Here is a 12,030-nt window from a genome sequence, read left to right as displayed (position 1 = left end):
TCTATTTATAAATTCAAACTTTTTGTAATATGACTTTTTTATATAGTGAATTTAGAATTATATAAGGAAATTGACTGTCAAATAATTCCTTTAAAATGACATTTTTAAAATTTTTATGGAACGCTCTTGATAAATATGTTGAAGGTGATCATTTCTAAAATAGTAAATCACAAATTAAAAAATACATGTTTATTGCTTTTTTGATAACTGCACATGGGCTGGAACTTGTAAATACTCAGATCCTTATTCATGTAGTATGTAAATAATACTTATAAGTGTTTGAAAGTAAATAAATCCTTTTACAAAAATAATTTCGGCCATTCTTTAAAAAATATTTACCATGTTAACATTAACACATAAGTATTATATCTAATTAAATTTTTATGTATTTTTTTAAAAAATATAATCATTGTGGAAATCTGATAATTAAATTTTCAAAAAATACATATCACCTCATCTTCTATTTAAAATTAATAAAATTAATCGTTTATGTAAATATTTTGACCTAATAGACTAGGGAGGCAGTTTTAGAGATGCTCTTTAAGGGAATTGCCTGTGACAAACACACCATCAATTTTATGGCCAAATTAAAGCAATTTCTACCATATCAATTCCAAACTTGCTGCTTTCCTTACTGGAATCCTTGGAAAAGCTCTGGACTGGGAGCCAGGAGATACGTCTTCTAGTCTTGGCTTATATTTGGTTAATTATGATTATAAAAGTGAATCATGTGGTTAACTAAGCATAATTGGACATAGTTGTTCATGCTGTGATTCTATGAACATCTGGGAAACAAGCTCTTACTACTTACATATAATTGTACATATTTATGGGAAGAAAGAACTTGAAGTGGATTGCTTGAAGTAAAGGCACAAACTTTTAAAGATGACTATACCACATATTTGCCTTTATGAACATATAACTACCTCATTGATAATAATAAAGATTCTTGCCCCTCTTCTTCGTATAAACCATTGCATCATGGACCACAAGTGTGTTTCATCTAAAAAGCAATCTAAAGTAGGAAAATACACTGAAGGCTTTTATAGGCTTTAATTATAACTTCTAAAAAGAAACATTTTAACTGTTCTTATTTAACAAATTCTAGAATATTTGACTCTCCTTAAACTTTAAAAATAACATGGAATTTTTGGGGGAATATTAAAAGCAATTTATTTTTTACTGAATAACTGTATAACTTGAGATAAATGTAACTAGAACATAATAGTGTGTTGGGAGTATTTTGCTGACTTTTTAAGTGATACTTTTACAGAAAATATGACAGCTTCTTTGCTCCTGTTTTTAGTTTGACATAATGTCTAAAATTCTAAGGAAGTTTGACCAATGATTAAACGATGGCTTGATGGGGCATGAGAACCTAATTCTCTAGAGAGTAGACCTCTTTTCATAATTTACAGTGCAAGCACCTGTGATTTATTTAGCTGTACTAATGTTTTCTATTTAAATATGTTTAAGTAGTTAAAGCTTACCTATATCCATACTACTAACATAAGTTTTTGTATAAGAATAACTTTCAACTTTAACCTTTTGTAATTTTTTATTTCTTTATTTCTAATGATTTTGACTTACTACTATAGCCTCATAAATATTTTCCAGTTTTTCTCACCTTCACTTTATTTTTCGATATTATGCAATCATACATTTTTCCATCCCAATAATTAAGAGGATATGTAATAGTTTAAATTTTTTTCAACTAGATTATAAAGACAATAAAAGAGGATTTGCAAAGTAGCTTGATTTTATCTTTGTTCAATCTCTCATCTACTTTATTTGCATTATACATTTATTTTTGTTAACTATAGTTAATTTTGTCTTTTGTCAGGACTGTCTTTTAGTTCAACTGTATTGAACAGCTAAGGGTAAAGAGTTTACAAACCACGATTAAGTAATATTATAGTAGATTCTCTGAACCATTGCAAAATACATGATCAGAAATGAATTAATTAACTTATTATTAAAGAATAGAATTGTGAAAGAATAAACAATGTAAGAGAGAACACTGCCTGTGGTATTGGATTTAGGAAGAATTTTTAAGGAGTCTATTGTTCATTGACAGATGGCAAGGAAATTTCTTTGAAATTAACTTTTTTCAGATGGTCCATCATGGTTTTCATGCGTGCTATTTATCATTTGTAAGACTCTGATGTATCAAATAGTAATGATAGATGAGGAGAATCTCAGTCAGTGGGTATGTCTGTCAAAGAGCTAGCTCCAATTTTGGAGGACATTAATTTTCATAGAGAGTTAATAGTTTTCCTGTAGAATTCCACATGCTTAATGTACTTTTGAAACAAATGCACTTGGATGAAAATTCATTGTTTTAAGTTGAACATCCTGTGTTTACTGTAATATTTTCTTGATATTCAGGATTACAGAGCACTACTGTCAGAAGTAAGAAAATAGGTTTAAAATTGTGACTACTTTGATAAATAGAAAATTTTTAAGTCTTTGATGAAGAATTAATGAATTATTTTATTATCAAAAATAATATTGATCCCATAAGTAATGCATATGAGTAGAAAACATTAACAGATGATGAAATTTCCTGTTTGGTAGAGAAAAAAAAATCTTAAGAAAAATTATTTAAAATACTTGTGTGTTTGTCATTTTTAGAGAATAAATGATTGAGGTAATTTTTATGATAAAATATGTCATATTTCTTCTTTTAAATCACATGGTTATATAGAATTTTATTATAATGCAAGAAATTCTTCTTGTGTTATTAAATACATTTTCATCTTTACAACCCAAAAACTATCTCATGATATCCTATGTTAAGTTATGTTAGTTCTTCAAAAGTGTATATGTTCCAAAAGCGAATTTAAAATTCCAGGAGAATTTATTGCCTGACAATTCTGGTTTTATGTTTTTGTCCTTTGTTGCTTATTAAAACTCCAGTCGTGTTGATGACTGCTCAGGATTCTGAGAAGCAGTTAGTCTCCTGACTAGTGAACGGCAGGAGCTGGTGGCCTGCACTTCTGTTTGCCCTTAACTATTTAATTCTCAGATATTGACCAATGGAACAAGGTAATTGAGCAACTAGGAACACCGTGTCCGGAATTCATGAAGAAATTGCAACCCACAGTGAGAAACTATGTGGAGAATCGGCCCAAGTATGCCGGACTCACCTTCCCCAAGCTCTTTCCAGATTCCCTCTTCCCAGCGGATTCTGAGCACAATAAACTCAAAGGTAAGCCCATCAGAGCAACTGGAGATCAACTGTGTGGGGCGGTGGACTAAACGAACAAATAGAGACACCTCTCTTTAACTTGAACTGCCTCAATTTAAGGAGCAGTATTTCTTTTTTTTAATTTAAAATAATATTTTTTAAAATCACAATTACATACAAACCTATAAATATGACCAACCAGTAATCAGCCAAACCATCAATCCTAAACTTAGTGTGTTGTATAAAAGTTACCTGGTAAAGAGATTTTTATATCTGGAGAAAAGTAACATGGATTTTAGTCCCAAATCTGAGCCTAGCTACTGCTGCACCTTTAATCACAGAGACCCTTGATCTCTGGGTCTCGGTTTACTTTTTTCAAAATTTTATTTTATTTTTTATTAGTTTCAGATCTATATCACAATTGTTAGACCTTTATCTAATTTACAAAGTGATCTTCCGTCCCTCCACCACCCCCCGCCCCGGTTACTCTATTATTCACCTGGCACTATATAGAGTTATTACAATAATATAGAGTATATTCCCTATGCTATACTCCACATCCCTATAACTGTTTTGTAACTAATTTGTACTTCTTAATCCCTTCACTTTTTCATCCAGTCCCCTAACCCTAATCCCGTCTGGTCATCACCAGTTTGTTCTAGGATGGGTATTTTTTAAAAGATCTTTCTTACAAAGAGAAAATGGCCAAAGATTGTAGAATCGTCCGGATATTCAAAGGGAAGCATAGTGCTAAAGTGTGTGACAGTGCTGTGGGTTAACTATTTCATAGAGCTTATTTAGAACCTTAAAATTATTTTGCCATATAACTCTAAAAGACCAACGTAATGTACATTGAAATCATTGTTTAAATTTTTTTATTACTTGGAAAATATTTTCAACACAAGTTTGAGTTGTAAACTCTTAGAGATGCTGATGTCTGCGTTTTATTTGTATTTTAGGGAGTGCTTAACCACCATTTGTCTTTTTTTCATTTTAGAGAGACAAACGAGATACCTACACATTTTACATGCAATATAAACACTTTTATTAATAAGTAATTCTTTCAACTACTGTGTTTGTAGTCATAAACATTAGTAACGAATCTTATGATAATAAAACTGGGATAATAATGCATCAGCCATAAGATTGAAGACAAGGACTACATTGGCAATGTATAGTGTGATATAAATAATATTCTAATTTTAATTTAGGGCATCCCTGAGAAACTAATTTTGAAACAAAATTAAAATCTCTGTGAACCTGAGCAAGTTATCTAATCTTATCTAAAGTTAGATTTCTTTATCTTTTTTAATAAATAAAGGCGAAAAATCTTTATAGTTTATTGGGAGGATTAAATGACCAAATAATTTGTTAAGCACTTAGAACACTACCTGGCTCACAGAAAATGCTCAATAACTGTTAGCTATAAAAATACTAATAAATGTAATAATTATAATTTAAAATGTATTTATACGTTATCAAAAAAAGGACACATGCTTTTAAAATTTTACCCCAAATGTTTGGTGAACAATGAACTAGTACAGACTTAATTTACAGACTTAATTTATAGCTACATAGACTAAAATGTGATGGAGAAACTAAAACACGGTGCCTCCTGTTTCTCAGGATCTTATCATCTCCTCCCAACTTTCATCTGGTGGGTTTAAATGTGCAGCATTGTTTTTTTGTTTGTGACACTTAATGCAAAGTTAGGTTTCTTCCTTCAGCTGGCTCTCTGAATGGCAGCAGACTAAATTATTACTAAATCTACTTCTTTTAAGATCAACACATATGCAGGTTGAAGAAGAGCTAAGTAGAGAATTTATGTCTTTATGATGCTAATTGATGCGTCAGGCAAAAGAATTCCCTTCATATGAAGATACTTGTAATTGTAACAATATGGAGATGACAAGTCCTGATTAAATTATTTGAGATAATGACAGCACTTGTAGAAAAACTATGAAGTAAAATACCAACCGTCCTTCATAATATGATTTCGACTTCCTTGAGTTTATTTTTTGGCTGTTTAATTCAATTTGAATCTCTATGATTATATTATTTTTACAAATTATAAACTAGTTTATATATTTATACTCATTTAATTATAATTTTAATATAAAAATTAGCAAATTATAAAGAATTATACAAATAATCAAAGGGGAGAATTTATTCTAGTGTTATCAAACAAGAACATAAGACATTTGCTAGCAAATGAAAGAATGATGGGTGAGGATTGAAATCTTTTCCTCTTCCTCATTTTGCTTCCTACAAACAGTATTCATCATTCTTTATTTATTATGAGATGATTTGTTATCGCTGTAGTTCATGCCTCTATTGGTGAGAAGCCCACACTACTCCCACCCTTTCTAAGAGCAGAAACATGGGTGGGTTTCATGGGAGAATCTGTGGGAGGGGTGTGTGTGGGTCTGAGTATAAAACAGTTACAAATCTAAGAGATCTTTGAACCAATAAAATAAATAAATACAACCCTCATTAGGGAGTCTTTGAAAATGAGAAAAATTAAATATCGAAAGTTAATGTATAAGTATTTCTATACTTTTGTTATTACTGTGAGCTTCAGATTGTCCGTTTAGAAGTAGCAGAAATTAAATCTCTAAAATTGTGATTCCCAGAAAAATGATTAACAGAAATAAAAAAAAAAAATTAGTCTTCCAGTCTAATTGAACTAGTGACATTTTTGGTAAATATAAAAATAAGTAATTAAATATATAAAAAGTACATGAATTAAAATGTAACAACAGAAGAAAATACTGTCATAGGACATTTGAAAAGAATACACTGCTACATTTTTTCTGCAGTATGATCAAAATCGTTAAAAGATACATAAACAAAACTAGAAGAGAATATATCAATAATAAGAGTGATTGCCTCTATATGGTGGGGATAGTTGGTTTTTCCTGATTTCTAAATTTTCTATAATTAACCCATATTTTCTTAATAATCAGAAAAATTAAGTAAATATTGGCACATATCCATGGATTCAAACACATTGCCTTTTCCTAATTTAGCAAACCAATTTAAATTTCGTTAATTTGAAGTTTTACCATATATTTGGAACAAATTGAATATTTTTACCATAGAACTATTTATGTAAAATTTTATATATTTTTAGAGATTTAAAACTGAGTATCCTTTAGCAATTAAACAAATACGCTTACTGATTATTACCACATAATTTTTAAAAATATATTCCTGGAATCTCACATTGTACCTGGCACACAGTGAACATTTAGTATTTTATAAACTGAACCAGATCCCTCATGTCAATTTGGTTACTAAATCTTGTGGATTCTTTCTCTCAGATCTGCCCCTTTCTCTCTATCCTTAAAGCTTCTGCTTCTGGTAAAGCCCTCACCATCTCCTGTCTTCAAAAAAGTCACCCCTGGAGCACGGCGTAAGGAATGCGGTCAGCAGTAATGTAATGGCTAAGTGTAGAGCCAGCGGGGAGAAAGAGTAGTCAGGGGATCGTTTCATAAACTATATAAATGTCTAACCAATGTACTGTATACTTGAAACTAATAATAAAATTAAAATTTAAAAGTCACCCCTGACCACCTAGCCTCCATCTAGACACTGCTTTAGCCCCTTTCCCAGCTCAGAAGAGCTTTTAAAATGAACAGTCTTTACCTACTTCATCTAATTCCTTTTAGATTTCATTCTTTTAGATTTATTTATAGTTATGTGAGCAATACATGTACATATTCTCCTCTCCTCAGAGGTAACTAGCATTTTCAGTTTGTTGATAATCTTTGCAGACCTTTTCTATGCATTTATAACACATAAATAGAAGAAAATGCTTGCTTGTTGTTTTGCTGAGAAGGGGCATATTTACACAAATAGCCTCATGATCTAAGGCTCATTCTACACTTTTTTTTTAACTTAACAACATATCCATGTGAGTACTTACAGATCTACCTCATTCTTTTAAATTGCCAGATATAGTTCCAAGGTACAATTGTACCATAGGTTATTTGGTTGTTCTATAGATGGAAATTTAGACTGTTTAAATTTTTTTATTCCATAGCCAAGGCTGTAGTGAGCATCCCTTTTGTATGCATTACAAGAATATGTGCAATTGTTTTCCTAGGCTGTACCTAAAAGTGGAACTGCTGAGTCATAAAATATTCACATTTGAAATTTTAATAGATACTGCCAAATTTGCCCTCTGAAAAATCTTCATCAATTTACATTCCCACCAACGTGAATGAAATTACCTAACGTTAGTAGATATTACACCATCTTTTATTTTTGCAAATCTGATGGATAAAAAAAGATTTTATTGTTTCATCTTGCACTTCCCTTAATCACTTGGTGGTTACCTGATGTTTCAGAGGAAGGTGCTAGTTGATCTTTGTATTCTTAATTTCCTTTCTATCCAATAAATTTCATTGCCAAAATCAAAATTTTACTAATTGCTTTTCTCATTTATCATTTCAGCCAGCCAAGCCAGGGACTTGTTGTCAAAGATGCTAGTCATTGACCCAGCCAAAAGGATATCAGTGGATGACGCTTTACAGCACCCATATATCAATGTCTGGTATGACCCTGCCGAAGTGGAGGCGGTAAGGCATAAGCTTATTTTATTTTCCTTCCACAAATCGTAGTAACTGGGTGCTCAGTGGTAAAAAATGAAAAAGAATTAGAATTCAAAAGAACACACAAAGGACCTTCATGAAATTCCAAAGTCACAAAGTTAATACTTCCTCTCTAGAAGTTATTTTCTTCTACCTGTGTTTTAAGTGCATTTCTTTTTTTTCAGGATTTCCTATGAGAGATAGTGATTGAATCCAACACACCTGAGCTGTCCATGAAACACTTTGTTTGTTTTTGTTAAATTGTTAACTCTACCAGTGTCTCCTCCTTTATTATCAGCCTCTCCTGATCCAAAATAAATAGCAGAAAACATAATAGAGGATAAGTTAACTTTCCCTCTATTTCCTTGATGTCTGCCATTAGTAAATTGTGGTACTAAAAACATTCTGATTATATAGCTTTTAACAGGCCATTGGTGACTGTGAAACCTTGCATAAATTAGATGAATAAAACTGAGTATTCCAATAAAGACATTATTTCAGGTTGATTCTAAATTGAATACCACAGTAAGATGTTTCTCCATATTTTAAATCCAGACATAGTTTAAGAATCTTCTCAGAAGCATAACTCTTTTTTATTTTATTTTATTTTTTACTATTTTCCAGCCATTTAATATCTTCTCTCCAATCACTGTCTTTACATCTGTGCCTTTCTCTGTGTGGAGTCAGGGCTGCACAGGCAAATGGGGTATTGTTGTGGCCCATCTGTGTTTTATAGGCCCCCTGATGAGAATGTCCTTTTGTCTCTGTGTTAAATGTTACTATCAGCAATGTTACCTTTTCCTCATCAAAATCTCTTTAAATTAGAATATCTATGTTAAACGATGTCATTTTTTTTTACATAATACCTTCAAATTACTCTATTTGAATTAGTTCTTAATCTTCTATTTCAAATACTTTTCATTTGTTTGTTTTCTTTTGTCCTCTCTGTAGCCCATTCTTGCTTGAAATATTTTTGCTTTGTTTCAGCTTCTTTTCTTCTGCTTCTTTGTGTGCTTGCCCATGGCAGAGATATGAGATTCAAACTGACATAATTCTTATCCTTTCATTCTTCTTTGGAGAAGTGAAATCTGATAGGAGGGAGTGAGGATTAGGTAGAATTGAATTTTATAGACATATTATTTAAAAAGCTACTTTTTATAGTCACCCAATTCTTGTGTGTTCAAAAATTTCAGAGAAAACACTTCATTGATGAGTCGATTGTGAAACAGGTGTACAGTCCTGATGACATTTTCTCAGGACCTGCTTTCCTAAGCAGTTTTACAATGATGTTGAAATTCCAACTTGCTTCAAATTATTTTTTAGGTGCTCGATTTGTTTTTATGAAATAAAATCCCGGAAATTAAATATTTTCAAATATAATTACAATGCTCTTAAAACTCAAAAAGTAATGTTCTTACAACTAAAAAATATAATCTCTTCCAATCTCTCACTCTTGTGAAATACTTTCAAAGATGTCGTTGAGGCAGAATGAAGTAATGAAATAAATAAGAGAAACTATAATGTATATATATGTGAAAATTAAGTATAATGATTTTTTTCTCTGATGATTTTCAATAAAATAGTTTATGTTGATAAAAATTTTAGACAAACATAAATTGTTTGAAATTGTTGCTCCTTGTTTATTTTGATGGTTCAAATTATGTGGCATATTTATTTTTCCTTACATCTAATGTAATGTATATAATCTGTTTTTAATGGATTGCGGCCTACAGTTTAATTGAAGTCATAAAGTCTGCATTTATAATTCACTTGTAATTATGTTGCCTATAAAAGAGAGAGTTGCTTAGAATCTATAACAACATATTAACGCATAGTTTCAATGAGTTTTTAAATTTATTTTAACTTTCTATGAAAATTTTCTTTTGAAGGATAAAAAGATGAAATTTAGGGTACTAAAATGGATAGAACCTTTTTTTTCCCCCAACCATGTCAATATTGTCATGTTGAGGACATGAACAGCAACAACATAAGACATTATGAATTTTAGGGGAAAGAGCTGAAAGAGCTTGAAGGTCAAGGAAAAGGGATCAGTTAATTCACAGAACAAGCAAGTATTTCACATCTAGTCTGGGATCACTGGTTGTACAAGGGTGAACATATTTAACATCTAGACGTGTTGCAGTGAATAGGTTCCAATCCTGACCCTAGGGCAACGTTAGTTTATTACTGTGTGAAATGTATCACAGAGGTCACAACTATTCCTAGGAGACAGAACCTGAGGATGCTAGGAGCAGTGGTCACTATGCTTTCTACAATACTCTTAGAGTTAGTGCCTTTGTTATTGCATGTGAACGTATATTTAATATAAAATGACCTTTTACAGACACATGACAAAGCTATAATGAAATCATATATTTTCTGCCAGGACTGACAAGACTTTTGCAAAATAAACTCCGGCATGTGTCTATAATCCAAATAAATGAAAGTATGAAATAATCAGAATTTCCATGATTAGAAGTTAGCCAGGAGATTCAAGCATAAACAGATTTAAAGTAACTCACATGAGTTAGAGAGGGAAGGAAACTCGAAGATGAGAGGAAATGAAGGTAAGTTTCATTGGAAGAAGGTAAAGCAAATCTCCAGAGAGGGATAAAGGAGAAAGTTCAAGAGAATATGACATCTTTGGGAAAAGTAGAGAAGAGAGTAGAGAAATGCTATTCATACTAATCTATTAATCATACTACAAGCTATCTTATCACATTTTTTTTCAAAAGTGCCAAAGTACCAAATGAAAAGAGAGGAGCATATGAATGCTGTCATGATTGTAAGAGAGAAAATTATTCATGCAACTATGAAGTTGAAAATTTTTAAAATTAAATGCCAAAGTTAATAGTGATCTGTGTAATAGTACATAAAGATTTTGAAGTTATAGCTGTTCAAATGATTAGCAAGTTCTTATTTAAATAACGTTCAGAGTAATAAAAGCATGTGCCCCAAATAGAGCACAAAGGCCACATTTAATGCCAATGCTTTTTTGTGAAACAATTGGAAGGCATCCTAACTGATTGTTGTTCATCAAAAGGGTAAAAATATGCACGAATGCAATTTATTGAGTTGTATGTGCCATCACAGGCATGAAAAATGGGTTAGGTTTAAGTTTCTGTTCTGCCACTTACTAGCTGGTCAACTTTTTAAACCTTTCTGCCACTCAGCATTTTTTAACTAAGAATAGAGAACAATCATACCTACTGCATAGTATTCTGAGAATTTAAAGCGTTAATTACACAAAGTGCTTAGTACAGTATTTGTCAGCTAGTAAGGGTCTTATAAATTATTATTATTATTATTATTACTATTATTATCATGACTTTTACAAGTAAAGCTTTACTACTGTTTGATACCAGGAAAGATAGATATATACTTGCTGAAAACACCAGCTGGCTAAGAAACTGCAGAAATAGTCTACAATATTAAAAATAAATCACTGAAAATGATCTAGTTCCTACAAGATTTTAAAATTTTGGTCTTTTATTTTTTTTGCTGATATATATACACCTTTATCTTGCCAAGTGTAAGAGGATCCAGTGCCATTAATTTAAATCAAAATAAAGACAAATTTTACTGTTCATAAATCCTCATTGTCACTATCCTTATGAAACTAGGGGATATTCAGGACTGTTTGTGGAAATCAGTTTTTACATGGTACTCTGTTGGAGGGAAATATGGAAATAGAAAGGATCAGTTGCCTTGTTTCTTATCAGATTCTTGAGTTTAAAGGCTCTGCTAAGGTAGAGGGGAACCCTTACCCTGTAACCCCTGAGAGAAAGGGTGTAGAGACCCGTTAGGAAGATTTTCTCAAGCTAAGTGGGAACTGATTCACTATGTATCAGAACTTATAAAAAGGAAAATTAAGAAGAACATGAAATGTGACCATTTCTTTTGAACTCCAGAACACCCTGAGAAAGCGCCTGCACGCTTCTGGAGTTGCTCTGCATTGCTGGGGGTGGGAGAGGAAGAGGGAGATGAAAGAGAGGGAGAGAGGTGCCCGCCAAAGACATCAAACCAAAGTAATTATCAGAAGGAAGACAGTTAAAAACATGTGAGGCCACAGAAGGACATTTCTTTATTCCTCAGTTCATGACATAGATATGTAAATTTCAATGTTGCTTATATCTGAAAATCTGTTCAAGGTAAATCTTAAAAGAGAGTTTAGAGATCATTGTATAATGGTTTTGTGCAGCAGTTCAGCAAATACCAACATTCAGAATGTCAGCTGTATAATTG

General features: G+C 31.6%; 1 protein-coding gene across 29 annotated transcripts in view; it reads left to right on the top strand.

Annotated features, from left to right (window-relative positions):
- MAPK10 (mitogen-activated protein kinase 10) overlaps positions 1-12,030 on the top strand; it is a 431,719-nt gene that overhangs the window by 384,148 nt on the left and 35,541 nt on the right. For 28 of the 29 annotated variants that reach the window (XM_039845820.1, XM_039845825.1, XM_039845821.1 and 25 more), the window contains 2 exons: positions 3,029-3,211; positions 7,649-7,773. In XM_039845820.1, coding sequence (XP_039701754.1) covers positions 3,029-3,211; positions 7,649-7,773 — 308 coding nt within the window. Of the gene's footprint in view, positions 1-3,028; positions 3,212-7,648; positions 7,774-12,030 lie in introns of those variants that run through there. The other variant, XM_039845827.1, reaches the window with a different exon arrangement.

This window comes from Pteropus medius, unplaced genomic scaffold (assembly GCF_902729225.1).
Source record: "Pteropus medius unplaced genomic scaffold, Ma_sr-lr_union100, whole genome shotgun sequence".
NCBI lineage: Eukaryota > Metazoa > Chordata > Mammalia > Chiroptera > Pteropodidae > Pteropus > Pteropus medius.
Note: the sequence above shows the minus strand (reverse complement) of the source record. Positions and strands in the feature narration are given on the sequence as shown.